The sequence below is a fragment of the Lotus japonicus genome, chromosome 6, assembly GCF_012489685.1.
Source record: "Lotus japonicus ecotype B-129 chromosome 6, LjGifu_v1.2".
In the NCBI taxonomy this organism is placed as follows: Eukaryota; Viridiplantae; Streptophyta; class Magnoliopsida; order Fabales; family Fabaceae; genus Lotus; species Lotus japonicus.
This window is the reverse complement of record NC_080046.1, coordinates 50,342,621-50,357,852: the sequence shown is the minus strand read 5'-3', so window position 1 is coordinate 50,357,852 and position 15,232 is coordinate 50,342,621. Positions and strand designations below refer to the sequence as shown.

General features: G+C 36.1%; 1 protein-coding gene across 1 annotated transcript; it reads left to right on the top strand.

Annotated features, from left to right (window-relative positions):
• Positions 1-8,156: 8,156 nt before the first annotated feature.
• LOC130723803 (non-functional NADPH-dependent codeinone reductase 2-like) lies at positions 8,157-11,597 on the top strand. The gene is made up of 4 exons (XM_057574940.1): positions 8,157-8,512; positions 10,169-10,412; positions 10,512-10,691; positions 11,198-11,597. Exons 1-4 carry the CDS (start codon positions 8,199-8,201, stop codon positions 11,399-11,401), a joined length of 942 nt encoding a protein of 313 aa, XP_057430923.1. The 5' UTR covers positions 8,157-8,198; the 3' UTR covers positions 11,402-11,597.
• Positions 11,598-15,232: the final 3,635 nt, after the last annotated feature.

The following is a 15,232-nucleotide window of genomic DNA, read 5'->3' as shown; positions in this document are numbered from 1 at the left end:
CCACTAGAACATTTTCCCGATTCTGGTTTTCTTCATATGTAGCCACTCGAAAAGTCATGTCTTGTATCTCCACTGGAATCATTGCATCAACTCCGTAAGCAAGCTTGAAAGGTGTCTCTCCAGTAGTGGATTGGGGTGTTGTGTTGTAAGCCCAAACCACTGTGATCAATTCATCTGCCCATAATCCTTTTGCTTCGCCCAATCTCTTCTTTACGCCATTCAAAATCACCTTGTTTGCTGCTTCAACTTGCCCATTAGATTGCGGGTGTTCAACTGAGGCGAACCTGTTCTCAATTCCCATCTCTGCACAAAAATCTCTAACCTTCCTGCTTGTAAACTGTGTTCCATTATCAGAAACAATGGTTGCTGGCACTCCAAACCTGCAGATTATCTTCCTCCAATAAAATTTTTTAACCTTCTCAGCTGTAATCTTCGCCATTGACTCTGCTTCAATCCACTTTGTGAAATAATCCACCGCCACCAAAACAAACTTGACTTGCGCCCCTGCCGGAGTGAATGGACCCAGAATATCTACGCCCCACATTGCAAATGGCCATGAAGAACTCATTGAACTTAAAACTTTAGGAGGTGCCCTGTGAAGATCAGCAAAAACTTGGCACTTTTCACATTTCTTAACATATTCCATACAATCGCCCTTTAACGTAGGCCAATAAAATCCTGCCCTCAACACTTTCGAAGCCAAAGATCTTCCTCCTATATGACTAGCACAAACCCCCTCATGCACTTCAAACATAATCCTTTCTGCATCCTCTTTACTAACACACCTTAACAATGGTATTCCTACGCCCCTCCTGTAAAGTTGTCCACCCATCATTGTATAACGACTCGCCTCTCGTATCCGGTCTCTTGAAAACAAAGCTAAATCTGATCCATCCACTTCCAGGCACATTCGAATTCTATCCATCCAATCTAAAGTTGCTCCGCCCGTTACCATCATAACATCATCCTCCTTCACACTTGGACCCTTCAAAGTCTCTTGAATCACAGACTTGTTGTTACCTGGTTTCTTCGTGCTTGCAAGTTTGGATAGTATGTCAGCCCTTGTATTTTCCTCCCTCAGAACATGATTTACCTGAAACTTGTCCATCTGCTTCAACAATTCCTGAACCTTTACCAAATACTTAGCCAACTGAACATCCTTCGCCTGATAATCTCCCTTTATCTGATTTGCCACAAGCTGAGAATCAGTTTTTATTACAATACAACGTACATTCATCTCCAAGGCCAGCCTCACCCCTGCTATTATTGCTTCATATTCTGCTTGATTGTTGCTCGCCTTGAAGTCAAACTTGAGAGATTGCTCAATAATTACTCCACCTGGTCCCTCCAAAACTACACCAGCTCCACTTCCTTTCAGATTTGATGACCCATCCACAGACAAAAACCATGCCACTTCTTCTGGTACTCTTTCTTCCGGAGACATCTCATTCACAAAATCGATCAAGCCCTGCGCCTTTATTTGTCCCTTCTTCTCAAATACTATACCAAATTCTGACAATTCAACAGCCCAAGAAACCATACGCCCTGCTAAATCAGGCTTTTGAAGTACTTGGCGTAGGGGAAAGTCAGTTTTGACTTTGATTTGAAAACCTTGAAAATAAGGCCTCAACTTCCGGGCGGTGATAATCAAGGCTAGTGCAGCCTTTTCTATTTTTTGATACCTTATCTCAGCCCCTTGTAAAGCATGGCTCACAAAATATATAATTTTCAACTCCTCTTTACATTCTTGCAATAAGACAGAACTCACAGCATTATCTGATATGGAAATGAAAATTGACAACGGAATACCTGGAATTGGTTTTGACAATATGGGAGGCTTAGCTAGATGCTCCTTTAGAGTTTGGAAAGCCTGTTCGCACTCATCTGTCCATTGAAAAGCTTTGTTCTTCCTCAAACAGTGAAAAAACGGAGCTGCCTTACTCCCTGAGCATGGTAAAAATCGTGACAAAGCCGCAATCCTTCCTGTTAGCTTCTGCACTTCTTTAACTGATGTTGGGCTCTGCATTTCTAGAATTGCTTTGCACTTATCCGGATTAACTTCAATTCCTCTCCGAGTAATCATAAAGCCCAAAAATTTTCCACTCTGAATTCCAAAAGAGCATTTTTCCGGATTTAAACGCATGTTATGCTTCCTGATTTCTCCAAAAGCCTCAGCCAAATCCGTACAATGACCGCCCATTTCCTCTGACTTGACCACCATATCATCCACATAAATTTCCATGTTACGCCCCACTTGCTTTTCAAAGACTCTGTCCATCAATCGTTGATAAGTTGCTCCTGCGTTCTTAAGCCCAAATGGCATGGTTTGATAGCAATAATTCGCTTGATTCGTCATAAATGCTGTTTTCTCTTCATCTGGCGCATACATTCGAATTTGATGATAGCCCGAATATGCGTCCATCAAACTCAACATTCCAAATCCCGAAGCCCGATCCACCAACTTATCTATGTTTGGCAATGGGTATGAATCCTTTGGGCAGTGCTTGTTTAAATCCGTATAATCTGTGCACATTCGCCACTTTCCATTACTCTTCTTGACCATGACAACGTTAGCCAACCAAGTAGGATACTTCACTTCCCTTATAAAACCTGCATCAATTAACTTGTTAGTTTCTGTTTTCACCGCCAGTGCTTTCTCTTCGCCCATTTTACGCTTCAACTGGGCGATCGGCTTCACACCAGGGTTCAATGCCAATTTGTGGCAAATGAACTCTGGATCAATTCCTGGAAGATCGCGTGCACTCCAAGCAAACAAATCCATGTTCTCAGCTAACAATTGCACCAGTCTGCCTTCCTGAATTGAAGTTAAATTTACCCCAACTTTCAAATTCCTTTCGCCCACCTTCACTGTCTTCGTTTCCTCTTCCGAGGTCACCTTGAAATCTGAAAAACCCTCTCTCGGGTCCAAACTAACCTCATCTTGATCAACATCAACTCCAAAAACTCTATGTCCCTCCTTCACTGCTCTTTTCCCCATGTGACCATACTGCTTGAAACTGTCAGAATAGCACTTCCTAGCAACCACCTGATCATCCTTCAAAGTTCCAACTCCGCCCTTATCCAATGGATACTTAACTGTTAGATGTCTTGTTGAAATAATCGCCCCAAGCTTGTTGAGCGATGGTCTTCCAATAAGCACATTATACGGCGATGTACACTGTACCACAAGAAACTTAATAGCAAAAGCTTTCTCATTTTTACCTTCACCAAACACAGTATTTAGCTCCACATATCCTCTAACAAATACCCTCTCACCTGAAAAACCAACTAACGCCCCATCATACGGTAACAGATCAGTTTCCGTAAGCCCTAACTTTTCAAATGCATCGCCATATATCAAATCTGCAGAACTCCCTTGATCCAACAGTACCCTCTCAATTTCGTAATCAGCAACTTTTAACATCACCACGATGGGATCATCTTCATGAGGCTGTACTCCCTCAAAATCGCTAACAGTAAATGTAATATCGGGCTGATTGATTCCCCAGTTTCCCCAATCATTTGTATAGACAGCATTAATGGAATGAACATACCTTTTCCTTGAAGAATTAGTCATACCTCCTCCTCGAAATCCTCCAAATATAGAATGAATGCGCCCTTTAGTTTCACCTCCAGCTTGCTTCTTTTGTTCAGACTCTTCAATTTCCTTCCCTGTATCATCACGCTTCGTTGAGGTTCCAGCTCCCTCTGACTCCTTTCGCCCATCCAGTTGACGCATGTAGCCTGCTTTTATTAATGCCTCAATCTCTTTCTTTAGGGTAAAACAATCATCTGTATTGTGTCCCGCGATTCGGTGGTACTCACACCACTTACTCCTGTCCACGTTGCCTGGTGGGCGTTTTGGTTGTTTAGGAAAACGAATTGTGTTCGCCTCCAGACACATGTGCAATGCTTCAGTTAAATTAACCGCGAGTGGGGTCGACCTGTCTTGTTGGTTTCTGGTCCACGTCATCGATCCATAACCACGATTTCCATAAGGCTGAGCACGATTGCGAAAATTAGAGCGGTTATCAAAACGACTTGAATTATTGTAACCTCTCTCTCCTTTTGTAACCGCTCCGCCCGAACGCTGATCATTAACCACCACCTTTTTCGAATCTAACTGCTGTTGTTGGCCAGTTACCGCCGCACTTTTACGGTTTCTCTTTATGCGATCACTCTGCTCCTCCCGAATGAAACCCTGTACCCTGCTTCGCAACTCCGCCATTGTCTCCACGGGCTTACGACTCAAACTGCTGTTCAAACTTCCTGATTGAAGACCCAATTCAAAAGCCGCAATGCAAATTTCAGGCATTTTATCCTCCAAATGCACGGACAATTGATTGAAACGCCCCATAAAGGATTGAAGGCTTTCATTATGCCTCTGTTGCAAATTAAACAAGGCTGCTGGAGTCACTTTCTGGGCGCGACTAGTTGAAAATTGGGACAAGAATTTCGCCGATAAATCCATGAACCCTGCAATTGAACGCGGTGGGAGCGTTGTAAACCAAGTCATTGCTGACTTCTTAAGAGTTGAAGGAAGCATTTTACACTTCAGAGCATCTGAAGCGCCCACAATAACCATCTTGGTGTTGAAATACACCAAATGATCCTTGGGGTCAGAATCTCCGTAGTAAGAATCAAGAACCAAAGTCTTCAAATTATCTGGAACGGTTGTGTTTGCAATGTCTTCTGTGAACGGTTGGAAATCTACCACCATCTCTGCCATTCTACGATCGCCCTCATGCAAGCCCCGATCTTGGTTGATCTCAGCAAGTTGAGTTTGCAGTTGTTGATTGTGTTGACGAAGATCAGTTAGATCCGCCATGATCTGTTGCAAAATGTCGGGCGGAACATTTTCATGGTTAACATGATTGTCCCTTCCGTTTGCTCCAGATCGATTCACCATTTTCAGTGAGTTTGAAGCCTAGGATTGAATTCCTCGGCCCCACGGTGGGCGCCAATGTTCCGGTCTAAATCTCCGGTCAGGGCTAAGCAATTAGGCAACAAAAGTAGAAAATGACAAGATAGCAAATGAGTAAAAAAGTGTTGGATCCCCCACCGCATGGGCGGTGTCCTCCTTATATATTATGGTGTTTTGACCCGTTCGGGTCATGGGTCGCCTGGCCCAATAGTACAAATTCGGTAAGCCCACATAATACAAAAGTTGTAAGCCCGATAACAGTACAAGCCTGCTTAAAAGTCTATTTAAAAGAAAAATGTCATCTTACATAAACGAGTAAGCGCTAATAGGTTGCGACCTAACAAAATGATCAGCTAATATGTCTTTCTACATATCATTACATTTTCATTTATTTATATTATTAATAAAAATAATTATAATAGTATGTAGATAGATCGATCTATCAGGTCAAACATTTTTTTTTTGAAAGCTGAGACTGATATTATTAAAAAAGCTTCAATAGAGTACAACATCAACACCTTCAGGCCAAACATACATTTTAATAGCCTGAGTTCAACGTTTTTACTCAATTGGACTTTTTAAAAAAGTTTAAGCCTAACATTTTTAATATGCATATATAACATTTTTAATATATGGATCCAACGAATGAGCCCTTTAACCGGTCAGGCTGTGGACTCCTAAGGAACCATCTTACCTACTTCCACCTTTATTCATGTATCATATCTGCAATAATAATTCAACCCGTTTTAAATTAGAAAATTATTATGTGAGTACAAGTATTAATTTGTTTTACAATACTCTCCTAAAGAATGAATCATTTCTAGTTTTTTTTTAAGTAGTTATTTTCTTTTAGATACAACTTAAAACTGGTAGAAAAAGGAGTTCTAGGGGTTCTATAAAGTAAGAAGATGAAACGAGATTTGATATCTCCAGACAAACCCCAATTCATCCGAATGAAGTTGAGAAGACAAATGAAAAAAAATCTCAAAGTCACCATAAAAGGAAATCTAATTTTAAGGATAGGCCAAGTGTATATATAAAACTAGTTGACCACTCTGAGCAAACCCGAGTATCAGAACTAGGGATGACCAGAGTTACACGTACGCCTCATCTGATTCAAATTGGAACTCACTTCCTAAATATGTTTATGTACTTAGTCTTTTTTTTAAAAAAAAGTCTAGAATGACGAGTTGAACATTCTTCCAACGACCCATTATTGATGAAAATTTTGCAACAAGCTAAAAAAAGGGATAAAATGATAAATAAAGAGTACTCCTTATATCATAGGAAGAATCACTCCAACCTCTCTCAAGATCCCCAATATCTTCATATATTTTTCTATTTAACGTAATTTCATATTTTTTAATAAGCATAATTGTATTAAAAGGATCTTATAATCATGGACGAATGAAACAGTAAATAAAAAATACCCATTATAACACTAATGAATATTTTAGTATATTGGATTATTGGTGAAGAAGACAACATATCCTATCCTATCTTATACAATATTACTATAATAAATATATATATATATATACTATTTTCGAAACCAAAAAGTAGCAACTTCGAAGAGTATCACCCCCTTATTTTATGTCTTTATTTATAAGATTCCTCTCTCATACTATAATTAGTAGGTAAATGATGTAATATTTATATTTTCTGACATTTTAGTAATTTAAATGTTAAATAATTTTATATTTTTGAAAATAACTAATGTATTAATTTTACATTTAATAGTTATTAATGATATTAGAGTAATAAAAAGTCAATTGTGACTTTTTTTCAAAAATAACTACAGTATTAATGGTGACATTTAATGGTATAAGATGAAATTATAATAATTAATAAAAGTCAATTATGACTTTTCTACCATTAAGATATATTATGACAAAGTTTTTTTTAATGATCATATTTATTTTTATATTAAAAATAATTATTTAATGTATATATATATAATTTCTGATTTTTTTAATTTAAATATTAAATAATTTAATATTTTAAAAAATAATTAATGTATTAATATTGCATTTAATAGTTATTATTGACATTAGAATAATTAACAAAATTCAATTGTAACTTTTTTCGAAAATAACTATTGTATTAATTAATGTAACATTTAGTGGTTTAAAATGACATTAGAATTGTTCCATCATGAACATAGAGATGAGGTATAGTACCTAAGGTGCAAGGAACGTGATGTGAGATTCCTAGAGAGAATGAGAACGTAACTGCTTAGAGAGGGAAAGTAACTGAATTTTCAGCTTGTTATTTCTCAAATAAGCTAAGAGTCCTTTACAATTGGTACTCCTCCCCTATTTATAGTTGGGGGAGTTGGGCCTAGCGCCTCTAAATCATCCTAATGGACCAGCTGGGCCTCCGGGACAAAGGCCCAAGTCCCTGATGCGCTCTTCGCCTTAGGCCAGCGCCCCTGGGCGAGGGACCCTGGGGTCTCGCCCAGTCCAAGAATAATTAATAAAAGTCAATTGTGACTTTTCTATCATTAAAATGTATGTTGACAAAGTCTTTTTCTAATAATTGTGTTAAGTTTTTATATTACAAAATAAAAAAAATTGAATGTAATATCTTACGTTTAAATGATATTATATATGCTATAAAAAATTGATATCAAATAGTTTTCAAAGATTGATATCAAATATGCTTTAAAAAAATTGTATTTTATGTTTTACTTTCGTATATACATCTGGAAGATTAAAATGGTTTTGACATATTGATTCAAAACATAACAAATTAGAAGAAAAAAAGAGCAAATTAGAATGTAACTCGGATTAGAAAAAAAACTTAAATATATGATATATGTATTTACAAAAGAAAAAGGAGAGATAAAATATGAATATATCTGATGTATAACGACAAAATATTTTTATTTCATCCGTGCATGACGCGAGATTAATACTAGTATTTAATAAGAGTAAAATATTTATGTTGTAATTAATAATATTAATTAAAAAACTTAATTCCTCTATAAAAATATTATTATTTAAGTTGACTTTTCATTGAATAAGTAAAGCTTTTAATACTTTTCCTTGAGTGAGCACATGTTTAGAAAAATAATTACGCTGATTATGATGAATAAATATTTAAGTTATACATGGAGATAAAGTTATTTGACTAACATCTATAAGAAGAGTCAAAAGATGTTATTTGACTAACATCTATAAGAAGAGTCAAAATATGTTGGTATGATGCAAAGTTGCTAACTATAATTCATTTGACACTCACAACCTTACGAGTTGTCGTGTGACACCAAAACATGTCTTCATCACAAGTCCCTAACATCGTACTCTCCAACCGCCGAAACTTTCCGGTGATTGGACTCGGAACTGGTACCATGTCCGCCGGCGGCGATGACACCAAGGTGGCAGTGCTAGAGGCCATTAAGCTCGGTTACAAGCACTTTGACACAGCTTCAATTTATGGGTCAGAGGAGGGACTTGGAGAAGCCATAGCTGAAGCTCTAAAACTTGGTCTCGTTGGGTCTCGAGATGATCTCTTTGTCACTTCCAAGCTCTGGTGCTCTGATAATCATCCTGATCTTGTCCTTCTTGCTTTGAAGAAAACACTTCAGTAAGAAAAACTCTGTTGTCAAATTTAAATTGTGCCCATTATATATCTTCTCTAAATTTTCCTTTATGGACTGAGTATTGTTGTCCTTCAAAATTACTAGAGCTCTTAACTTGGGTTCCAACCCATGAGCCACTCTTGTCCAATCCGGCTCGTAGGAAAATGATGCAATGTGACAATATTGTTATGTTGGATTTGGATATTTGGTTTGGACTTTGCACATTTACACTGTGTTATTACATTTTAATTTAGATATTTTTCCACCACACTAAATTTATATAAATAGATTTTTATAGCATTTTCCAATACTTTTGATTAATTTTCTACTAGTTTTTTACCCCTAAAACAAACAAGCCAACCAATTGTAGGTCGAGTTGGGTTCATCAATTTCTCACTTATTTAAATATGACCCCGATTAGCCTAATTAGCAATGAGCCAATCAGATGGGTTGGACTGTCTTGTATTGACAACTCTAAAAATTACCCACCTTGTTTGGGTATCAGTTTTGAAATTTTGTATTTGCATAATTTTCATTAAATTTCTCATTTTATTAGGGTGTGTTTGCAAGTTTAATTTTTTAAGGGGAGAGAAGAGAAATGAGAAATTTATGACAAAGTCCTCTCATTGTTTGAGATTTTTTTAATAAAGAAGTAAGAGTTTGAAGCATGGTTGTCATGATCTCGACGATCTGGATCTTAAGATCTTATGATTTTGTGATCTTCTTATGGATATACAATCCGGATCCCATATAGGATCTCATTGGAGTAGGATCTTTCAAGGATCCTGATTGTTGGGATAAGAGAGAGACTCGCTCGAGCTACACGACCTTTGTCGACGATGCAAGGCTGTTTGAGCCGTCTTTCTCGAACACTCACATCCATATGTTTTAAATAATATAAGAAATTTCGATGAATTTTATCTTCTAAAAGTTTTTGAATAAACTTGATGATTTTTTTGTTTCATTATGTCCTTATTTCTGGTCGTCTAACACCACCACAAATGTAAGATTCAAGTATATTATAAATTTCTAGCATGTAAACAGAATATTTTCGCCTATCAAAAAAAAACTAGAATATTTTCATCACCAGTATAAATTTCTACATGTGTGTATTTTACTAAATACATATTTGCATTTCTAGTAGGATCTTACAATCCAATCCCGATCTTCCGGCTTACAATTTTTCACCTCTCCCCCCGATCCACAGTAAAATCCCAATCATGACAACCTTGGTTTGAAGAATTGCTGAAAAACTTGTAAAACTTCTCCAATTCACTCCTCTAATTATTTTGTGAAGTTCCTCTAAATTGAGGGTTTTGTGATATTTTGAGCTTCCAAATAAGGGGAGGACTTACTCTCCCTCTCCCTCTCCCCCCTCCCCAACACTCACTTCTCCTCAAAGGCCTGTTCCCCACCCTCAAAAACTCTCTAACAAAGTTTAAGTAATGTTTTAAGAGTCTTGTGTATGAAAAAAATTATAAGTGAGGTAGTTTCATCTAAAGATTATTCACAACTCAAACATGATTAATAATAACGGTATTAGGAAAAAAAAACTAATTTAGTTTATTTTAAGTCTTTAACTAAACAGAATTTTTTATTTGTTGAAAACACATTCTTGTGGCTAAAGCTAATGCAGGTCACTGAATTTTTTGGTCAAACAGGTCACTGAAATTAGAATATGTAGATCTTTATTTGATCCACTGGCCCATTGCTTTGAAGTCTGGAAATTGGAGCATGCCTTTTGATGAAGAGGCCATGGCCCCATTTGACTTGAAGGGTGTGTGGACAAAAATGGAGGAATGCCAACAACTGGGACTTACAAAAGGCATTGGAGTCAGCAACTTCAGTTGCAAAAAACTTGAAAATTTGCTCTCATTTGCCAATATTCCTCCTGCTGTCAACCAAGTAAGCCCACAACCTCATATTGGATATCTCTCTACTTTACTTTAGTCATGATTGAACTTTCAAATGCTAGATATAAAACCATATTATACCATCAAACAGATTGGGATGAATCCTACTTGGCAGCAAAAGAATGTAAAAGACTACTGCCAATCGAGAGGAATAATCATAACTGCATACTCTCCTTTGGGAGCTAAAGGTACCTTTTGGGGTACCAACGATGTAATGGACAATGAATTGCTCAATGAAATTGCAAATGCTCATGGCAAATCTGTTGCTCAGGTAACCATTATGGCTTTCTTTCACATGAAAAAGTTTAACTTATATTCCCTATTTTAAAAACTAATAATGTTTTAATCTTAATTTAAGTGAGTTTTTAATGCCCATTTTGATCAAAACAAACATGCTTAAGGAGAGTTAAAAACAGTACACATCTATGACCATATTTGAATTAGTGGTGATTGGTGACACATAATCTAAAACATGATAACTAAAGAAGCTACGCTTTTAGTATACATTTAGGTACACTTTTTAATCTATTTGGGTGAGTTCCGATGTATGTAGTTAGGCTATTTGTTTTTGCTTAAGGAGAATTGAAAACGGTACATGTCTACCTACGGCCATATTTGAATTAGTGATGACTACATTTTTAGTTTGTTTCAATTGATATTAAACACACACATTCAAAACATAGTACTTTTTCTAGTTTACAACTTCTTCGCATAAGTAATTATGAGATTTTTGTAACCACGTATATTTAGATAACATAGTACTTTCTGGTGTAATAGGTGTGTCTAAGATGGTTGTATGAGCAAGGCGTAGCTTTTGCGGTTAAGAGCTACAATAAAGAGAGAATGAAGCAAAATTTGGAAATATTTGATTGGTCACTTACAAAAGATGACTATGAAAAGATTAACCAAGTCAAGCAACATCATTGTTTCAAGTATGGACCAGCAAAGTTCATTGAGGACCTTTGGGATGAAGAAAATTAATACAATATGGTGTATTCATTCACCATATACTGAAGCTTTTGCTTTCTCTCCAAATTTACTTCGACCGCGCAATAAATAAAAGTTATATAGATTTGAATATTATTTTTGAAACTTGATTTGAATTTTATACTCAAAGTTGAGTACTTGTACTCTCTCAATGCTAGAAGAATAGCCAATATAAAATATTATTCTCATATGCCTCATATTTTTATTTCCCTTCACAGAGCTCTAAAGGTTTCTTTCTTGAAGATTTCTTTGGGTATCACCAAAATTTCTTACTTGAAGATTTCTTTCTTTTATTTATAAGTTTATTTTTGTTATCAATATTACAATATATAAAAACATTTTATTGATCATATGAAAGCTATGTAAGAGATATGTAGGATATGGTATATTTGATTTTATAGCCTAAGAAATATAAAAATATCACTCACTACACCACCATTCATTCAACCCTCTCATCAACCCTTTCACCATCCATTAATCCGCATCATTCTTCATCATCTTCCTCACCATTTTCTTCTTCTCGCCCCTTTCTTCTTCTTTCTCATAGTGTTGGATTCTCCTCATTTCTTGATAAATTAACTCCTACTAACTTTTTTTGGACTTAAACTCCTTCAATAGCTTTCATCACATATCATAATAGAGCTTCGATTTTCAAATAATTTTCAAACTCCTTCACATATTTGTTTAACTTTCAGCTAACTATCACATTTTCCAAGTCTACCAGAATGCAATCTAGCTACTGGTAGACACAGGGTCTCGTATCTCAAGAGGTTGATCTAGTGGATTATGACAAAATCTCATACCTAACAAGTCGCAAATTTAAATATTACTCTATTATTAGTTTTCTTTGAGTCCAACAACTCTCTCCTACTCTTGACTAGGGAATCATCCTCTCACCCTAAAATTTTATCTACCAGAAAAGAATGCAATCACTCACTGAAATCACATTAGGTTTTTTTTTTTCCAATCACATTAGTTTTTTGTTTTTGTCAAGAATCACGTTAGTTTGTTATACATAGAATCACATTAGTTTTTTTTTGGACAAAGAATCACATTAGTTAATGCATAACAAAAAAGTCACATTAGTTTAGTGGGCCAAACAGAAGGACCACGTATGTTACGTGAGATTGGGCCAATCCCAAATTGTAGCTATATTTTCTTCTGCAGTCATCTTCTTCCTTCCATTCTATTCGAATTCCCAAGCTCCATTGATCTAAGTTCTCATCCCTGGATCGCCGGAAAAAAAACCAGTGATGAAACGACGGCGTCGAAGGCCTCCACCGCAGAAGCATCACCGTCAATCTCAGCTTCAGAGGCATTCATAGTCAACGCGTTATCCGCTCTTGGCTTGGCTTCAGCCTTCTGGTTCGCTCATATATAGTGTCTACTTCATCAACCTCGTCACCGATCCTTCTCTCACTTTCTTTTTATTTTTTAGAATTTTATTTAAGTTGAATTTTCATTGAATATGTATAGCTTTTAATACTTTTGTAACACCCCATTTTCCGATTAGTAGAATATTTATTAATTTATTTTAATTATTATTAAGTTATATAGTGATTTGAATAAATAGATGATTTTACTATATAATAAGGTGATTATGAGATTTTATTATATAATAAGGTAATTAAGTGATTTTATTAGATAATTAGGTGATTATGTGATATATGGAGTGAGTAAATTATTTAAATTGTATATGAGTGATATATGTGATTATTATTTAAAACTTATGTGATATAGTATAAGATTTAGATAAATAAGGGTTTTAGGTTTTAAGTGAGTAGTTGGGAGTGAGGCCCATTGTAAGACTATTTAAGGGATATGAGTGAACTAGAAAGGGAGAAATCAGAATTTGAGAATTGGAGAAATTAGCAGAGCAGAAGAAAAGAAGCGTGAAAGAGAGAAGGGGAGAAAAGAGAAGAAAAACCTAGAAGTTGATCTTCAAGAGGTAAGGGTTTGGATTCATGTTCTATGAATTAGTATGATAGTGGGTAATGATAGGAAGCATGATTTAGGAACCCTAGGTTGCATAAATTCCCAAATTGAAATAGTTAGGGTTTGATTTTAAGATGAATTTTGGGGGTAGAAGATAGGCGCGCATGATGCGCGGGTTGCGCGGGAGAAATTTACGAGCTCTTGAACCCTTTTTCGAGCTGTGTTAATGACTGAATTTGAAGAAGTAGCCTTCATAATAGTTGTAGCCCTTTCTGTTATAAAACGTTTGCCGCTGATTTTACGTCATTCCGACGTCTGTAGCTCGAGTTATATGTGTTTTAGTGAGGATAGGTTAATCTGTCTCGTTTATCACGAACTGCTGTTAGTGTTAGATTTTTCCTGAATTTTGTACTTCGAATTTAGACTTGAAAATTTACAGGGATTTACAAAACGTGTATAGGGAACCATGATAAACATATTGGATTTTTCTGAGTATATTTGAGGTATTTTAAAATTTGCCTAGGTTGTTGTACAGTTTATAACCGTACTGAATAAAATGAGTCATTTTAGGTGCAAATGTTGTTTTCGAAAAAAGACGTGTTGCGCGCGCGTGGTGATGCGCAAGGTGCGGTGGCGCACGACCAAGGCGAGGGTTGTGCGAGGGAGGTGGCGCATGTAGGTAGTGGTGCGCGCGGTAGTGCGCACATGAGGGGGATGGTGCGGGGAGATGACGAGTTTTTGGGAAAAATTAGGAAGAATCCAGTTTTTGTATAATAGTTGCAGAACCTGTTATATATGAATTATATTTAATTTACATCTGTTTAATAGTTGATTATATGATGTTATTTATGAATTGATGTTATGTGTTAAGTTGTTAAGTTACTATGATTGCAAGTTGTGTGATTGATAACATGTAATTGTGTGTTTTGTGAAATTGGAGATGATTTGAATTGTTGAGCTAGTGATGAGGTGATGAATATGCTAAAATAATTAAGACTTGGAGATGGTCTGAATATGCATATGTTGGTTGAGTTTTGCACAATACACTGCATAGTTGTCAAGAGGCAATGTTTGCTAGTTCTCGTGGAGACTAGTGACTTTTCCCAAAACTGGAGTGGTTTTGAAGCCTAGAGCGAGAGCTTTATTGGTGGTTATCTGTCTGGAGTGGACGCGGTGATACCGCTAAGGATAACAACTTTGGTACCAAAGGCATTTGCACGGGTCTCACTTGAGTCATATGTGTTAGGGAGTTGTTGATGTTAATTAATGATAATTGTGATATTTTTTGAGATTTGATGTTGTGGTAATTGGAGACAATTATATTTGCGTACTTGATGCTATGAATTATGGAGTATTGTCATAACTGTGAGATTGATTGATTATATTAAATTACATAATTTATTATTTGTTAGTGGAGTGTGAAGAATTTATGTGAAACATAGATAAACTTTTACATTATTTATTATTAAGCTTATCCATATGATATGAGTTCTCACCCTCCTGTTGGAATGATGTTCTATGCGACATCGCTCAGGTATCGAGGATAGTGGAACTTCTCGCGAGGGTTAGTTTGAGTAGCTAGTATTTCATTTATGGTTTAGTTAAGGGAGTCATGCTCTATTATGTAACACCGGGAAAACGTTTAGCTTTGTACCTTGATGTTAAGAGTTATTTTATAAACTCTATTTATTCATTCTTGAATTATGTTTAATTTTAGAGTTGAAAATAAATCGGTTGTGCTATGCATATGAAGTTGTGACATTAAAGTTGGAAAATTTATATATTTATTATGAGCATGACAGATGTTTTGATTTATGTTTCTGAAGGATTAAGTGTGACACCCTCTGTGTTATGCATTTTACTCTGATTTATGCTATAATATTTTCGCGG